The sequence below is a fragment of the Pholis gunnellus genome, assembly GCF_910591455.1.
Source record: "Pholis gunnellus genome assembly, chromosome: 24".
Lineage (NCBI taxonomy): Eukaryota > Metazoa > Chordata > Actinopteri > Perciformes > Pholidae > Pholis > Pholis gunnellus.
This window is the reverse complement of record NC_136551.1, coordinates 3588735-3607118: the sequence shown is the minus strand read 5'-3', so window position 1 is coordinate 3607118 and position 18384 is coordinate 3588735. Positions and strand designations below refer to the sequence as shown.

The 18384-nt window shown below is 44.9% G+C and overlaps 1 protein-coding gene across 1 annotated transcript; it reads right to left on the bottom strand.

Moving 5' to 3' along the window:
- Positions 1–322: 322 nt before the first annotated feature.
- Positions 323–18201, bottom strand: LOC306715401 (neuronal membrane glycoprotein M6-b-like; the record flags this gene model as incomplete). Its single annotated transcript, XM_079185763.1, has 7 exons — positions 323–475; positions 1296–1361; positions 1448–1521; positions 3758–3926; positions 4168–4327; positions 4664–4850; positions 18132–18201. The coding sequence occupies 7 exons, from the start codon at positions 18199–18201 to the stop codon at positions 323–325; spliced, it is 879 nt and encodes a 292-aa protein (XP_079041889.1).
- Between the last annotated feature and the right edge of the window lie 183 nt (positions 18202–18384).

Sequence of the window (18384 nt, the reverse complement as noted above, 5' to 3'; positions counted from 1 at the left end):
GGAGGAGACGCTTCTGAACCGGCGCACCGCAACCCGGCGGGGCGAGCTCTCCCGCTCTGAAGCATCTGCCTCCGACCGGGAACTGCCGCGTCTCCCGATCCTCTTTTCTCTTCCCTTCTGGGTGTGAGCCCACGACTCCTCATGGAAGGGAAGAGGATGGAGGATCAGGAGGTTTGGGGGGGGGGGGGGGGACTATCAAACATGACCGAGGTGGTTTGTTTTTCAACGGAGGGGAGGAGGGAGGTGGGGCGCTGGGTGTTGCAGGGTGAAGTGGGAGGGTGGGGGGGGTTGAGGTGTGGCGGCGGGAGAGGAGCGCTTGTCCTTATGAGTAGGAGGACGAGTTCTGGCCCTCCTTGGAGCGCGCCTCGGCCTCCAGATCCTGGTCGTCCTTGGTCTTGATGTCCTGGTACTCGTGCGTGGAGACGGCGCTCTTCAGGTAGGCCCAGTTGGCCCCCAAAATCATCAGGTAGTGGATCTGAAGAGAAACCGACATTTACAGGAAATAATGTGCAGAGGAGGACGGGTACTGTGACCCAACTCCACGAGGCAAAAAACAGGATGAATACTGACTTTTTCTGTTTGTGCTAATGACGGAAACTGCTTACCCACAATGCAATGCACACAATAAATGGTGGAGCAGCTGGAATTAATTGGATGATTGTGAAACAGCTCCAGAAATACTTCAGAAACAAAACTGTTTCACCGCTATCCCCAATTTATTTTAATGTTTTGCAGCTGCGAGCTCCATTTCTTTTGTGCAATGCATTGTGGGACAATCGTGTACACAAATCAAGAGGGTGAGTGTCCCTGATTTAGTCACTTCTCCAGTGGGAACAGACTGAGGTGTTGAGAGCTAAAGAGTGAAATCGTCTCACTGAGCGTTCAGGCTTTAATCAGAGCCAACATAATAATCTCAAACTGAATATTTAAATACACATTTAAAGGTATTCTTTTGAAATACTACTCTGTATCTCCTCCCACCTCCTCGATAGGTTAGCTGGGTACCATCGTAGTACAGAGAGGGCTCTCAGATCATCCAACGCAACATCTGCTGATTGCTTTTTTTAGTATCTGGACATAAAACAGAGCAGACCGCCTCCACAGCGGAGTAAAACGCCGACCCCGTCTACTCAGCAGAGGCAGGCCGCAGGGTTGGATTCCAACCCGCAGGACGGCACACTGGCGAGCGTGTTGGAGGCGGTGTTGCCACGGCAACGGAACAAGCGGCGCCATGGCAACGTGCATATTTTTCGAGAGGGGTTGCCAGATAATCGGCGGGATCACGTGAGCCTTACCAGTGCGATGACGGTGGCGCCGGCGCCGGCGAACGCGACGATGTAGAGGTGGTAGGACAGATAGAACTGTGGAGGCAAGGAGACAATCAGAAGAGGGAAGGGAAGGAGGGATAGAGTGGTACAAAGGAAAGGTCACGTCAGCGGCCTCTCACCTCGCTGGTGTTGCAGATGTCTCCCAGTGTGGCTCCACAAGCTTTTCCCGGAGTGGCGTTCCAGGGAATGATACCTGCAGGATCAGAGGGATGAGGAGTCAGAGGAGTGCCGCGAGACAAAAAGGTTTTTTCCTCCCCCGAGACTGTGTGATTGAAGGCATTATGAATCCGCCTCGGATAAAGATTAAAGGAAACAGGGCTGCTGAGCCTCTCCGACAGGAAAAATACGGGTCATTATTTCCATTTTTCGTCTTCACTATCGGCTCGTTATAATCCTCCTTCACTTTTTCTTCTCCGCATTAATATTATCACTATAAATAACATAAAAGCAGGAAGTTATCAAAACCTTTCACTCCGATAACGATTTGACGAGTGCCAGTAATTGGGGTGAATATTTCATGCAGTGTAGTACAGTCCGACTGCCAGTGAAGCATATGTGATCCTCGTCCTACTTTGTGAGCCAGCTGTCCTTCAAATGTGGGTCACATACTGTACGTTAGGCCATCAAACCGATATGCAATCATAGCAGAAGCACTGCAGGAAGGTGGGTTTTCATCAATAATCTCAGTGTCTTTGATGACCTCTTCCTATATGTAAAATTACCTTTGAAGCAGACCGAGCCTGCAGATGAACGTGCGGTGTTTATGGTGTATGGAGGAGAGGAGAGCGAAGCCTTTTGGAATTAGTTTGGTGTGCAAAGTTAAAAGATTTTATTGCCGAGGCTGGCAAAACCTGCAAATTAAAATACCAGAGGGGATTGCTTCTATAATTATGGTTTTGGCAACCAATTAAAAAACAAAAAAAAGTGTGAAATAATTTGATCATTTCAAGTTTCACCTCAAATCTATAAATGTAATGTGATTTTCTTGACTGCCTTCACACTCGGCGGGTGCATTGCTGAGCAAACGAGGAAGTGGAGCGTCGAGCGTGACGTCGTTTGCGTGAACGGATCAGCAACGCTCGTGATGATTCAGATGGCACAATACAGACGTATTCAATTAACAAGCTAAAACTGTAATAATAAATCATTGTGCAGTGAGTTGGAATAGCAGCAGATACACACATAACATTTTGCTTCTTATAATAAACATTTTCCATAAACCTTGTTGCAGGCATAACGTTGGTATCTTCTCATTTATGAAGTTAAAGAAAGATAAGTACAAGTAGGATACTGAGCCTCTAAAAGTGATTTGTTTTTCTGTAAATCTTTGGTTTTATAAGCCCAGTTTTTAAGTTTGCGAGTTCCGCACACCTGATCCAATTCAGCTGCAATCACCCTTAATTAGATCAGGTGTGCAGAATCAGAGGCGGAGCAGAAGCATAAAGGACAGACTCGACGCAGGGACTCGAGGAAGAGCTGAGCAACACAGCTTTGGAGGCAGCCAGTCCTCATAATTGTTGTTTGTGGTTATTTATTAGATCTGAATAATAAACATTTAAAAGGTACTGAGGGGGGAAAAAAATCCACCCTTTAATACGGCATCATTGTTTCAGACACATGCTCAGAATGCTTGAGATACTCCTGATTCAATGGAAGGTGACAGCAGAAGACATTTATGAACCTTAACGATCGTTGTCGGCTTAAATCAGAAAAAACACTTTTATTAGAAGCAGACAGATGACATCACATCAGCCACAAGTGATGAAAACTGACTAAATGGGAATTAGTTTTATCGGGATGAACGTATTTATATATCCTCACGAGTGAGAAGTGAGTTTATTTATTTTTAAATACAGGAAATATGTAACAAGGAACAGACACACAATGTTGCCGTTGTTTTTGGGGGTGGCATTATGATTCATCATTATTTAAGATTGTTCGATTGTTCGTTCTTCACTAAAAGAGCATCTGTGATGCAATAAAAATATTTGCTTACAAAATGTAAGAGAAAGTCCTTCCCAGCCCAGCGGGCAGGGGAACATGTTGGAATGTACGTTTCTGCAAACGGACGGATACGTCGAATGTCGACGTTTTTGCATCCGATCAGAGCAGCTGAACGTTTATCGAAACTTTAGTGGTATAATAACGAGTTTAACACGCGACAAAGTGTGAGTGCTGATGGATGGGTCAAACACACCTTTACGCTGGTTACATAACGTTTCGTAAGAAAGTCTGCTGTGTTGTTAATGTATGTTGTTACGTTTTCACGTTAACGTCGCCACGTTTCGTTATTACGTTCTTATTTGAACCCAAATCATGATAATAAACGTATTTCTGATTTTTAAGTGTATAATATCGGGATAATATCGAGAATCCCAATTATTTCCGTCAGGACAATCGTGAGATGCTTCGATGGCGGAGCAACCCACCGTACTGCCTGACGTCCACACAGATGGAGTCCGGCGAGGTGATGTTGGCGTCAGGAGACTTCATGGCAGCGCAGGTATTCCAAACGTTGAAGAAGAGGAAAACGGGTATCGCCGTGAAGCCGAAGATGGCGAGGAAGGCCAGAGCGAGGATGTAGGTCAGGAACATGAACTGAAGAGGGAAGAAAGGACAGATTTATATTTTGTCAGTGTAAAGGCCAACCTGGCTTGTAAAGCACTAAGATTGACTGTTTTTTGTTCATTTTTTTTATTTCAAGCAAGAGCATTATAAAATACACAACAAAGTAATTCAATCTCATTTAGAGGGCTTTCATTTGGAGTGTATCTGGGTCAGTGGCTGTGGTGATCTGCAGCAGCTGTTCGTGTGTGTGTGTGTGTGTGTGTTGCCGTACGAAGGCGGTGATGCAGCGTCCACAGACGGTGGTCTTGAAGTCGCTCTGCAGCTCCTTCTTGATGGCGCTGGTGGTGTAAAAGCCCTCAGCCAGCAGGATGATGGCGTAGACGAAGAAGAAGGAGGCGATGCCGTAGATGATGTACTGGAAGATCTGGATCCTGAACACACGCAGACAGAAGAGAAAGCATTGTTAAGAATCAATAACACAGAGCAAACTATTTAAAAAAAATGTGTAGAGAGGGTGCTTTTCTTCTACATTTACTAGTTTTATTGTGTTGTGAGTCAGGGCAGATATGTGGGTGGCTCTCCTCGACAGATTTAATAACTGCAGGAGTAGTACCGGTGTATTCACTGCTGAAACTATTAATGGTGCTCATAAATGATTCATTGTGCTCCTCAAGTCTTTAAGAAAACATAGTGTGAAGCATGTCACAGCTACTTTAGTGCTTGATTTCGGGCTGCCGTCAGCCAACCGAACCGCACTGAGGACTTACACCATGGCGAGGGTGGCGTGGTCCGTGGTGACCGTGGAGAAGTGGTTCTCCAGCATGGTCAAGGTGCCGGTCAGCGCCACGTGGCCGCAGCCGCAGAACAGAGCCACGCCTGAGAAGCAGAGGATGGTGGCCACCAGCGAGGCGTAGGGCACCCCGCCCAGACACTTGATGCAGCACTCGAAGCATCCTACAGGGGGAGACAGAGAGAGAAGGGGGTTAATGCACTGGCGCGAAGATTTCCTGTTGACGTCAGCTGTAGAAAAACTGCCTTTATGAGGAGAAAAATGCTTTAATCTGTCAGTTTTTAAAAGCAGACGTCTGCGGCATGACGCCTGGTGACACACACTGCAACACTCGACGGCCTTTTGCCGACTGCTGCTAAGCTAGCAAACCCGTGTCGATGTTCATACTGTTGGGGCTGAATCAAGCATGCATGTGCTGCGAGAGCGCCGCAAGAGAAGAACAACACTTCTCCCTGTTAAGGCACTCAGAGCGGCTAATCATGGCATCTTTCACAGTTGGTGTGAGTTCACTTTGAGCTCAGCTGGGAGCAGCTGAATATTGCATGCAAGCTGCGCTACATGCTCACATCCTGCACTGCTCAAGAAACTGCAAAAACTCTCCCCTTTTGTCTTTAAAGAAACATCTCATGTGTTTTTTCTTTTTCTGAGGCGTGAATAAGTCATTGACCTCAATCAATTATTTAAAAAAAGGAAACGCAAACGGTGGACATGCCGTGAGAAACTGAAAGAGGCTAAAATTTGGCCCCGCACAGCAAAATGATGACGATGCGCCAGTCATCCCTGTGCGCTCGAGCTGTTTCGACAGAACGATGATGGTGATAAATTAGTAAATTTGTTTTCCATTAACGGTGGCGGCGTGTGGAGCTCGTGGCTCACTGGGGGTGGGGGGGGGTTCAGGGGGTTCAGGTGGTTTCTGCTCCCATCACAGCCGAGAAGGAAAGATAACGCGTTGTATTGAGCACAAGATCTTATATAATACCCGTTAAAAATAGCTCCTCCAGCAAAGCAGGAAGTTACTCTGGAAAAAAAAAACAGACAAAATGAACTGTCTTGTGTGTGCCACTTTGCTGTTTCTATGACAACCTGCTCCAATTGGCAACTCTGAAGCATCATCAACTCATGTTCAGAAATGTGTTGAATCTGAATATTTCTGTTCGCAAAGCCTAGAATACACAATTGACCATGTTACCTATCTGTCAGACCGTAACCTACTTCCTTCAGGCTATACGTAGTGTGACACGTTGGTATCGATGAGTTTAAAGAGTGAATATTGAGACAGACATTCATGGTCTCCAGGGGATGATCCCCTGACTTTTCATCTAGCCATCAAACCCTGCTGCAGTAAAATGAGAGTCTGGTGCTCGGAAACTATACTTTACAAACTAAAAGATTTTACGATTCACTGCAGCCGGGAATTTACAGACACTTTGATAAAGAATTTGTAAAGCTCAAAACATAAAACAGTTATCGTCTTTCCTCTGATAAGAGCTGTTCTGTTCTCCTCTCTGTTGAGGTTTCTGACCTCAGAGTGAGGTCCGCTTCATGTCTGAGTGAATGAAAACCCAAGACGTAAATCAGAGATGCAACTGCCCTCCTGCTGCTGCTGCTGCCGGTGCTGAAGACCGCGCGTTGCGTAACGAAGCGGGAGGCTCGTTGCATAATAGATCCAAATCCTATTAATGTTAATGAAGGAAGCGGGCTGATGGAGAGAGGTGGAGCTGATAAGGCTGGATGGCTCTAAAATCTGAGCCGAGAAACAGGCCAGGCCTCGAGGGGGGGGGGGTGGACTCACTGGTCGATACCTTGAGGACCGGGAGGCTGTTTAAAAGCCGCTCTGCACTGACACTCCATCCTGCTATAAAAGGTCAATCTCCCCAGGTGATTTAGTATGTTAGTCTACCTGTCGTTCCTATTTAGAGAGGAGAGTAAGACCTGCCAGTGTGATGTGGTGATCCTGCTTTTTCAAATGCAAATCAAGAATTTCCATGTGATGTAATCTTGATGTTCATGGGCTTTGACTATAGCTCCTTTCAAGGTGCCGAAAAGGAGCCCATTTGCTCACTTGCTTTACAAAAAAACATGACTTTTTAAAGCTCGTATAATTCCTGCAGTTAACTCTCTCTTCTCCCCGGGCCCCATGCAGCTTCATGGATGAACTCACAGGTTTCATTTAAACACAGAGCGGGGGCTCCTCATCCGGTCCGCCTGTGGCTACGACTGTTTGTCAGCCTCAGTTTTAAAGTGCACTAATGGGGAACAGACAGGCCGGAGTGGTCAACTCCAGCCGGCCCTAATGGAAATCAATGGACTATTCATTAGAGTAGAATTTAGGTGACACGCCGAGGCCGGTCCATCGCTCTCGCTTTATACCTCGCTGCATCTCGCTACCTCTCCTCTCTGCCTTTGCCCCGCTTGTCTTCTCTGCTCTCTCGGTGAAACATGGCTGCATGCCCACGCTGTACTTACAGTGAACCAGCTGGAGTTAATCGCTGAGACAATATGTTACGCTCCTGTTACGATGCCGTACCGTACATCATCTCAACCCGCCTCACACCACGGACGATGCATCGCTTCGCGGGAACACTTCACAGCACGAACGACAGAAATAAGTTGACAGACAAGAGCTGCAATTTAGGATTAACATCTCCTGCTGTTAAAGCTCGTGTTCTCCCACCGCTGTGGCCCGCAGGACAAAACACGGTGACAGTCGGGTAGATAGACGCTCGCTCTTTGTCTGTATTTTACAAAGACAAAAGGAAAGGATGCGAGAAGGAGATTAAGAAGAAGTGAGAAGGAATGAGAGGAAAGCAGAGGTGAATGGAGAGGAAGAGATCGATAGAGAGCGAGCAGAGCGACAAAGGGAAGAGGAAGAGAGAGAGAAGGAGCTGAGGAAAGACGCAGAGCGAGCAAAGGAAGAACAGAGAGAAGAACGGAGAGAGAGAGAGAGAGAGAGAGAGAGAGAGAAAGTGTAAAGCGAAAAAGCAGCTCTTGGCCCCGGGGCCGGCAAATAGCAGTTGCCATAGCAACGTGTTACCCACGACCCAGTTCAGCGGTAGCGTAGTCCTTCACACACACACACACACACACACACACACACACACGCACTGACGTAGAGTGATGTAACCTCAATAAACAAGTAAAGATCGGTGCTAAATGGTGACAGCGGTGTGGAATTTGACACAAAGACAACAAACAGGATGTGAAAGGTAAAGACGGAGGGAGATGCAAAGTTATCCATAATCTGCTTTTCAGGTTTTAAGAAGTGGGTCAGACAGATATTATATTGTTTGAAATGAACGAGAGAAAAAGATTATTTCATTTGATCAGCTCCTCGGGGACTTAGAGAATTCATATTGCAGTGATTTGCTGTGGTAAACCACAGACTGTACATAAGAAGTGGGCGAACAGTCACTGGGAGCGATGGTTTGCGGTTTACCATGTTAAAGCCTCTCGAGTTCTACATTTTGGCCGTCGCCATCTTGTTTTGTGGCAAACAAGAGGGTGGAGCTAAGTACAACCGAACGCCGAATGACAAAACATAGCGAGCAAAATGTTTGATAAACTGAAAACTTCTTTAAGATGAAAACCGTGGTAGCGACCTGTCAATCACGGTGTAGCCCCGCCCTAAAGCATCCCCTGCTTTATGGTCTGTTTGACTCTAAATGGACCATCATTTACTAAATGAACATCATGCTGTATTGAAGAAGACTTGAAACTAGAGATTGAGACCATAAACTCATGTTTACAATGTTTACTGAGGTAATAAATCAAGAGAGAAGTAGAGTCATTTTCTCATAGACTTCTATACAACCAGAGGAGTCGCGGAGTTGGAGTTGTGTTTCTGTGCAACGGATGAACGTAAATCCAATATTCCGCTCTGTGTTTAGCTCTGTGTGCGCTCTTCGCCAGCTCCTGAGGGAAATATCCGGCTCTTTAGCCGCTAAATGCTCCACATACGTTCACCAGCTAGTCGCATGCTTTGTCTGTCTTCTGTGTGGTGCTGAGCAGGTCGTGTACCGTGCGTTTTTTTAAAAACAGCCGCCTGCTGCTGATGAGTGAGGTGAGAGTGAAACAAACAGTCAAGATGAAGGCGATAAGACCAAAACAATGAGCTGAAAGACGCTAAAAATCTCAGTTAAACTGCAGAGTCTGGAGATAATGGTGGATTCACATCAGTCGTCCGCTGTTATAAAAATACTGTTTATAGACACACTTGCTTTTTAATATAAACTGAGGGAAGATTACATCGACAGTCCTAATAATTTGCTATAATCTGTACAACCCAGTGGCACCGCATGATTATCGGCAACTGTTAGTACGCACAGTGCATCTGCCAGGAGTAACATCCGCGTTAATAAAGCTTTGTGAATATTTCAGCGGCCGGTCTGGTCCCTGCCTGCGGCCGTATTCCAATCTAGAAGTGCTGTATTCATTCTGGGGCTATTTCCTCACGGTGCATTGTGGGTACATTCCCACAAGCATCGAGGAGAGAGAATAAAGGTGTGGGCAAGTAAAGCAGAGAGAGAGACGGGAGGAGGATGGAAAGCTGCGTCTCCTCTGGTTGAGATGAAAAAGAAGCCCCATCTGTTTGATAGCAGCAGACTTCAGCTACAACACACACACACACACACACACACACACACACACACTCGTAACCTCATAACTTCAGCTTGGGAGATTTCCGTCTTTCCAGTTGAAGGATAAAATGTTTCTCTGAGCTTTTATGAAACACTATTAAAAACCACGAGAGAACATCAAAACCGCATCGTTATGAAGTTCAAAACAAAGCTGTGTCAAATTTTGTCATTATTCTATTAGTTATGTTCGGTGGTCGACCCAAAAACAAAAATGTAGTCAATTGTTTTGTCCATAAAATATCAGAAAACATTGAACTCTGCCCAAACTAAGTTTTCAAATAGCTCGTTATGTCCAACTAACACTTTGTCTGGACAGGAAATATAGTGAACGCAGCACATTAGCAGAGCGCGATGCATTCAGGGACCTTACTGGGTGATGATGGACATATATCATATAGATGAGGAAGTTGAACTTTTCTTAAAACTGAGAAGCTGAAAACATCGTTTCAGACATTTTTACTTGGAAAAACTCAAAATAATCATAGATTCATTTTTATTAATGAATTAATCAACTAATTGTGAACAACAATTGTTATTCTTACCGCTCCAAGTTGTGATAAACTTGATGTGTCCAACAGTTTGTTGGCAGTAAGTACAGAAAGTATTCATGCAAAAGAAATACTTCAAAATATGCAATTTTTTTCATTTCCTGATTAAAATCAACTCGAATGTTTTCAGTAATCGGCTTGTTTGCGTCGTTGATCAAAAGGACACAATATGCTCTGAGCCGGCTGCCTTCACCGTTACCAACCAGTTCTCTTTTATTTATTTTCCCACGGTACGTTATAACCAGCATTATGGACGCCACAAGTTCAGCATCTGGCCGGGCGAAATCGAGCATGATGGGCCTTCAAATCCCGTTCTCCTCGCTCTGCTGCGTGATCAATACTTTCACTGCTGGATGCTGCTTCCCTCCATTTCTCTCTTTCTGCGGCCAAACTGGGCTAAACTCGTGACAGCTGGGTGAAAGACTCGACTGTCAAGGCTGTGAATATCCACCACTGTGACTGTGAGATTTCTTTCTTACGTGGATCAAACGTGTTCTTCTTTTACTGTTTTTATATGGCAACATGAGGCAAGACCGGAACCATGTGGTAACAGATGGGACGCAAACAAAAAGCACCAGAATGACCGAAATGAAAAGTGAAAACCCTGCTCAGTTATATGACAAACCTTTTCCTAAAAGAGGACAAGAAAAACAAAAGATGATGAAAGACGCAGTCATATTCAAATAAAAATCCTTTTTCTTTGGAGGATAGTGACTTAACATGAGCATTTCTATTTCTTTCTTTATTTTTTCTTCTATTTAGTTCGAGTCTTGTCCCACCAACATGTAAAATGGCCCCTCTGGCCAGAAGTGCCGTGCCATTGGACTGAATGGCTCAGCGGTTACGCAACCAACTTGGCCAAAGTCACTTTCCCGGAGATGTCAAAGAAGTCGCTGGCTCTCCGCTGGCCCGCCCCCCCCCCCCCCCCCTTTGATGTGATTATGGAGATACACTTTGCAGCAGCCTCAGGGGCTACGCCAACACTATGTGTGCGTGTGTGGGTCTGTAACACAGATACTCTTTCTGTGGAGGCCGTCCTCACAATCGGCCTTTATTATGAATATTCCTCATACATCAAGGAAATAAGGAGACCTCAAAGAGAGTTTGCGGCTGAATGTGTGCAACTCAGCACTTACAGCAGGACGGATGACCAGGCGGCCTGAATGACCCGCGCATCATACAGGCCCAGTCACTCATCGATGTCAGCCTCGGCTAACGATGACGAGTGCTTAATCGGCACCGGGCGTGTAATGGGCTATGGATGAGAGCAGCAGATTGGGCATCAGTGGGTGATGGAGGGAGGCCAGAGGAGGTTGGCATCACTCAGGAACAAGGCATGCTGCGCCAACCTGCCACTTGCTGCTATTCATACTCCCGCTGCAGACTGGGGTTCAAACATAGACGCAGTGTTGGGCGGCGATGCGCTGCGGGAGCTTGTGCGCTTGTTTCCAAATGTTTGTAATCTGTTGCTTCACGGGGCTTCGTGGTTATTTCAGTGTCAATTCATCTATTACTTTATTTTTTTTAGCATTTAGTCTTTAAAACATGATATTACAGTGAAAGAAAATGCATATAATAATTCCCTAAAGACCAAAGTGACGTCTTCAAGTGTCTTGTTTTGTCTGAAACTCGTGAATATTAAGTCATTTCTGCTTGATAAGTAACTGAAAGTGAAACTAAATGAATTAAGACATTCATTCATAATTGTGCTAATGCTTTGGCATCTATTATTCTTCAGCAAAAGTTACATAGACTCACTTAAAAGGATGGATTACTGAAATCTTGTTTCCGCTCTTTCACTTTAAAATCTAAATGTTGTGACTTATTGCTTGATATGCAGTAAATATGCAGCTGTTTCTGAAGGCATGAAACAAACTCTGTTGGCATTCGTGCAGAAAAGGAACGGCAACAAGACACATCCGTACTAAATACCGTTGGCTTTATGAACATGCGAGCGGAGAAATTCAGTTAAATATGAATGTGACCACAGTGTGGGTACTCAGAGGGCTGAATATGAACACAGCGGCGTACCGCGCGCTCACCCACATATGTGCACACTAAAATAGAGCGTTTCCTTTGGTGCAAGCAGAGCACCGACGCAGACATTCCCCCTAAACCACTCCTGGTCACTGACACGTAAACAAATACAACCACACACACACACACACACACATATCCAGATGGAGGCTGACAGCAGGCTTTGGGCAAATGGCTTCAAATGAGGAACACATGAGCCTCTCCCTGTGTGACGGCTTTCACATGCTCTCGCAACCTCACACACCTCCAGGGCGAGAGGGGAATATGCGAAGGGTGTGTGCATGAGTGTGTGTGTGTGTGTGTGTGTGTGTGTGTGGGTGGGAGACAGATGAGCTCGGGAATCAGGACAAGACAGGGAGGAGCAGAGAAGAAGAGTTGAGAGGAAACAAAAAGGAGTATTGTGGCGGTTTATGTGCAACAAATCAATCAAAAAGTGAGATTTGCAGATTTAAAAGTGTTTTGAGAGCATGTGAGGACAGAATCATGAGCGTAATCAACGTATTAAGAGGAGCAACCTTTCGGTTTTGCTGTTTTCCTTGCATGCAAACCCAAACTAAAAGCACAGCAAAAGTCATTGGATTTGACCCGGAGTTGTCCCATGTCAGACCCAGACTATACCTCCAAAAAGGATTTGTTTAGGCCGGGACTAAAGAAAGATGTGACCACGGCCAGAAACATGTTAAAAACCCTCAGAAGGACTTTGTAGTAAAAGGTTTCTACGTGGACCTTTCCTCGATGAAGACGCCATGTTGGAAACGTTGTGGTTGTACATCCGTCTGTTGTGTGGGAGCCTTTTTTTTTCCTCTTCTTGAAATTCTCGTTGAAAAACTGCCACGAAGAGATAAAAACTGGAGAGAGCCTGCAGTGAGAGGTGGTTATGTGTAACAAAGACAAGTAGGAGACGGATGCCAATAACGGCAAGTGCACGCATGGGAGTGTGTGTGGGTGTGTGTGAGAGAGCAGCAGCAGCACAAGGCTGGTTTGTCCTCATATCAGCTACTATTACAGTCAGCTTTCCCACCGGTGGTAAAAATGTATTGGCGCTGGATAGTGACCAGGTAAACAATGTGGCGTCCGATACTTTGGTGAGATGAACATTTAAGTGGCCGAATTGTATGGCAAAATGAAAAGCCACATGGTTTAAAAAGTCACAAAAGAGCATCAATATATCTACTTTAGTAAAAGCTGAACGCGGGCAACAGGTTCAGAGCAGAAGTCACCTTATTATCATGTTGACTGTACACTTTGTTAGAGTATTGTATAAATACTTGTAGGTCATTTACAGCGCGTCCTTTCAGTTCAACCTGTACTACTTCGTTGGAATCGGACTATTTATCACAACAGCAGCAATGATCCATAGAGGATTGAAATGTTAACAGAAAACAAGTTGTGCTTGTAAGGTCAAGAAGGCATGGAAGGGAACCTGTTTAATATTTATCAGTAACACAGACTAAATGTCAGCACCAGCAGGCAGGACGGTCCGGCTCCTCGTCCCGACTCCCGATCATCAAACAGAGGTTGACCTTTAGATTCAAGGCCTCAACTTGAGCTCAGCTCGACTGTATTACTGAAGCTTTTGTTCAAAGGAGACCCTTGTATCTTCCTGGGTCGAGCCGACCTGGTTCATCTCCTGTTACATCGTTGTCATTGGAGGTTTAGGTCCGGCGAGTTTTAAGGAAGAACCAGAGGTGAAATATTCGGTTTGCTCATTTTGTCCGACCACAGTCCAAAACCAGAGAATTGCTTTTTTGTAAATCGACTTATTCAGAGGCTCCTAACCTTTTTGGCTTGGCTTATTCTGTTCAGGATTGTTTGATTTGAAGGATATTTAGAGGCCCAAAGGCGTTTTATTTGATTTCTTGCATCGCATTTGGAGGTTGGGTACCAGTGGAGCAATCCATTAATCAACTTATTGTTTCAGCTCCATGTGAGTTACAGCAATACAACCAATACAATAAGGACTGAACCAGACCTTTACGTTTAGCAGTGACCCAGTAAACCATCTTCTCAACCTACCAGTCACTGCAGAAAAGTAAATGTGATATAAAGCATTGCAAGGCTATTTTAAATGTATATGCTGCTTATAGGCAAACAAGTTTGATGTGATGCAGTTAAAGGGATAGTTCTACATTTTGTGACTTTTAATTTATGTCTGAGAGTTACATGAGAAGATTAAAACCATGTGTCTTATGTCTGTTTGTGAAGCTACAACTGGTTAGCTTAGCTTAGCATAACGACTGGAAGCAGGGTTGCCTAGCAACTGGTACCGATCTTCTCATCTAATTCCTGGTAAGACAGCAAACGATGCGTACTTCCCAAACTACTCCTTTAAAGGCTGCTCTCCTTTGCTTGATCTTTAAATCGGCCGGAAGACATTTTGCATTAGCTCTCCAGCACAGAATCTTTATATCCTCCTCTGCTCACGTCAAACATCACAGATTTCACCAGAAGAAGAAAAACCCTGAAAGGCTGATTAGGAGGAACTGTCTTTGTGCTGCAGAGGCTGCAGCAAAGCTCTGCCCTTCCAACGCAGGAGATTCAACAAAAAAACCTGCGCCCCTCCAGACGATGATGTAATCTCTTACGCTTCTGATCTGAACATCATAAGCAAAGGCGGCGAGCCGGCGACGCGTTACGCAAGAGCGGGCACACACACACACACACACCTTGCTCCCTTCCTGTGTGTGTGTATGTGTGTGTGTGTGTGTGAGAACAGGCCTTTCATTTGCAACAAAGGGGAGGACGGCAGATGAAGAGGAACTTCAAATGCACTCAGAACCACTTTGAAAGCCAATTTAGGGGCCACATTAAAGTTAAAAATAGAAACGTCACATGGGAGGTGCTTTCTCTAATCAAACTGTTGCATACTAATGAAATCAGATATAATCGTACCTCAGAGAGCGTATAGCTGAGTCCTGAGCACAGTGAACGTCCACAGACTTAGAGATTAGAGATTATAGGACGCAATCAAGCAAAAAGATCAATCCATATATACCGACAGACACCAGCGCGGATTATAAACCCTGCCGGAGTTCTGCGCTCACTTTCCAGTTCGTAAATACTCTCGGCTCCATATCATGCGGAGACACACAATAAGTGGTGCAATCAAGAACATAGTCTGTTTAGCATAATGACAGCTAATCAACATGCTCTTTACAACTGAGAACATCGTACCTGATGCTAATGCAGGATGTGAAGACAGATAAGTCGGATAAAATCGCACTCGTGTAGCTAAAAGGGACTCCGTCTCTATTTCTTTATTATATTCAAAAGATTTTAGATGAAAGATTTAGTTAATAGTTGAGGTTTAGACAAACGAGACATAACCTGAAAGCTTTTTATGCTAAGCTACGATAGCTGTCTCTTGGTTTTACCTTTATAGAAACCAAAAAAAAGTGTCAAACTATCCCTTTAATGTAGCATAAATATTATATAATAATGATAATTAAAATTGGTGGTCAAATTGTGTATTGAAGACAGGGTTTCTAAAGGAACATATTTTACCCATTTTTCAACTGAAATATCTTGTTGTTTATTGGCCCATATATATTGATGGGGAGATTTATGCAATTTTTAACAGTCAATAAAATGGGGACCATTTATCAGTGCAGCTCTAAAATACAATCCTGAGCATTTTAGCCTCAATACCTTATAAAACAGATTTCCAAGATGAGATCATTTCACACAAAGCGTTTGTTTCGGGGAGTTTTGTAAAGATGTGAGTATTTATTCCAAAACTTCTTCCGTCCGAATCAGAAACGTGATGAACCGAAGCAGATGATGAACCGCTGGCTCACATCAACTCAAGCTCCTTACATGACAGCTCTCGCCTTCTTGCCCCCATTGTAAATCTTCAGCCTCTCAACGGATGCTGTAAGCTTATGGTCACATTCCAGATGTCAAAGGCACACACACAAATGATTACACCGATAAATAGGCCATCCTCCAATCCAGTCTATTTTGGTTCCCTGGTGTGTGTGTGTGTGTGTGTGTGTGTGTGTGGGGGGGGGGGGGGGGGGGGCTCGGTTGCACAACATTACACCTGGAGCTGAAGAGGTTGAGCTTTGTGATAATGTCACTGCTTCAGCTTAAAATGGTGATTAAGATATTCAAAAGGGTTAATTACTAACAATAAATATGGCCGCCCTCCTGCTCAAATATCCTCAGGGAATTTGAACAGACTCACCCACGCTGTCAATTAAAGCTGCATGATAAAAGCTCTCATTGGACACTGGCCTGTGTGTAGCAGCGTGCCTCCGGAGAGGATGACGTAATGTCTTTTTAAAACATCACTGTTGAGGGACACCCCACTTTTCTGCACCGTATACGTCATAGACTGTGACCCAGCAATATTACCGTGGCAGGGCCCAAGAAGTGCTGCAGGAACTACAAATTAGGTTTTTTTAAGTTGGAAACAATTTTAATACTGGAGCTAAAAATTTCAATATTTGCTCCCAAAATTGTAACTTTTTGTAAAGGTGGAGCTAAAAGTCTGAATATTTGCCGCAAAAAATTGTCACATTTGAAATACTGAAGCTAAAAATTTGATCCTTTGCTTTGAAAATAGTAAAATGTTGTAATACTGCAATATATGAATATTTGCCCCCAAAATAGTCATCTTTTTTAATACTTGAGCCAATATGTAAATATATTTGCCCCTAAAAATAGTCAAATTTCTTAGTTGCTTCCAAAATAACAACATTTTGTATCCTGGTGCTAAAAATCTGAATATCTGTGCCCTAAATATGAACATTTCTTTTATATTTGCTTCCAAAAAAGTTACATTTTGTAACGCTGAAGCTAAAATTCTGAATATTTTATACCATTTTGTAAAGAAAATTTGACTTTTCAAACACAAACCCTCACTTTTAACAAAACTGCCCACATGAAAGTGGAGAACAACTGCCGCACAAGAAGGAATAAAGCTGGGGAAACGCTGGGTGTTGCTGTGAGGTGGGTGTGTGTAAAGCCCCCCCAGGCCCATGCACTCTGATATCAACTATCCTGCTCTCTACCAGCCAACAGGGAAAAAGGCATCATGCCAGATGAGCTGCATCACGGACTGAAACTCTGCGCTGGTCTGTAAAAAAAAAAAGCTGGGAGAACATCATCATTCATCTTCTGTATTATGCATCTGCCAAAACTGTGGGTAATGTGTGCATTCATAGTCAAGATGACAGTGACAAACTGTCATCAGTGTGACTTCACAAACAACACCAAACTGAAGGATGAGATCAGTCACATCCACAGAGTCTGGGCGCACAGACACCCCACACTGTTCGGCAACAGCAACAGTTTGGTTGGACAAAATCGACTAATTTATGGCTGGTCTTTGATGTGCACGAAAAACACAATTTACTACTATTTACATCTTAATTTCTTTTGCATGCACATTGCAAAGACACTTAAAAATGCTAGTAAGGAGCTTGTTGCATGAGTCACACAGAGCATTGAATGTGTGCACCTTACAGAGGCCCCATTAACATGTCTGAACGGTGGGCTTGTAACTGATGGACACGTCCATCAATGGTGCGCCAAGAGCACCGCTGCTCGTTTCTTTTGCAGCCTCCTGCACCGCCACTACTGCGCGCGTCCAAAACCACAGGGTTCATATGTTCGACCAATCGCGCCGCTGACAGATCGGACACCGAGCCTCTGTGTTGGGGGTGTCGCTGATATTGATCGACGTGGCTGCGGCGGGAGGATCGTGGAGCTGCCGTTGCTCCACACCTGACGATAAAACGATGCGGCCGCATGCACACAGAGAGCAGCGCCTCCACCGCCGCGTTATCAGCCGCTCATTAGGCGGACATATGCACATGATGGTGCAGCAATGTAAAAGCAAATTGGCTTTAACGTATGCACCATAAAACCAGAGCGCATCAACCCGCCCACCCCTGTTCTTCTCCCCCACCAGACTCCAAATCCCCTTTGAGGGCGCCAAATAACACAGAAAACGTCAAATTGCGCTCGGGATTGTGGGAATAATCTCGGCCATCCGCAGCAGAGAGACCGTTCAATGCTTTCCAAATCGCCCTGGAATAGGTGAGAGGCCAGAGGGGGGAGTGGGGGTGGGGGTGGGGGGGGGGGAGCATCGCTATTGTCTCGCGCACAAGCGAGAAGCCATTGCAAGTAGGTTAAACCGCTCAGGCTGGCGCAGACGCAAATGTCTCCAAAGAAAACACAGGAAAACGCGCAAATGTCAGCGGATGATTGAGCGTACCTTTGCTCTCTTGTCCCTCGTCCTGAGTCTCCTCCGCGTTGGACTCCATGGCCGGCTTTGTCCCATCCATTATTTTAGAGGAATATAGTCTCCTTGTGGCACTTGTAAATCACAGTCTGTGGATGGTGGAGCCTATCCTGGTGACTCGATGCTCTCTCTCTCTCTCTCTCTCTCTCTCTCTCTCTCTCTCTCTCTCTCTCTCTCTCTCTCTCTCTCTCTCCCTCTCTCTCTCGCCTCGTACACACCCTCCCTC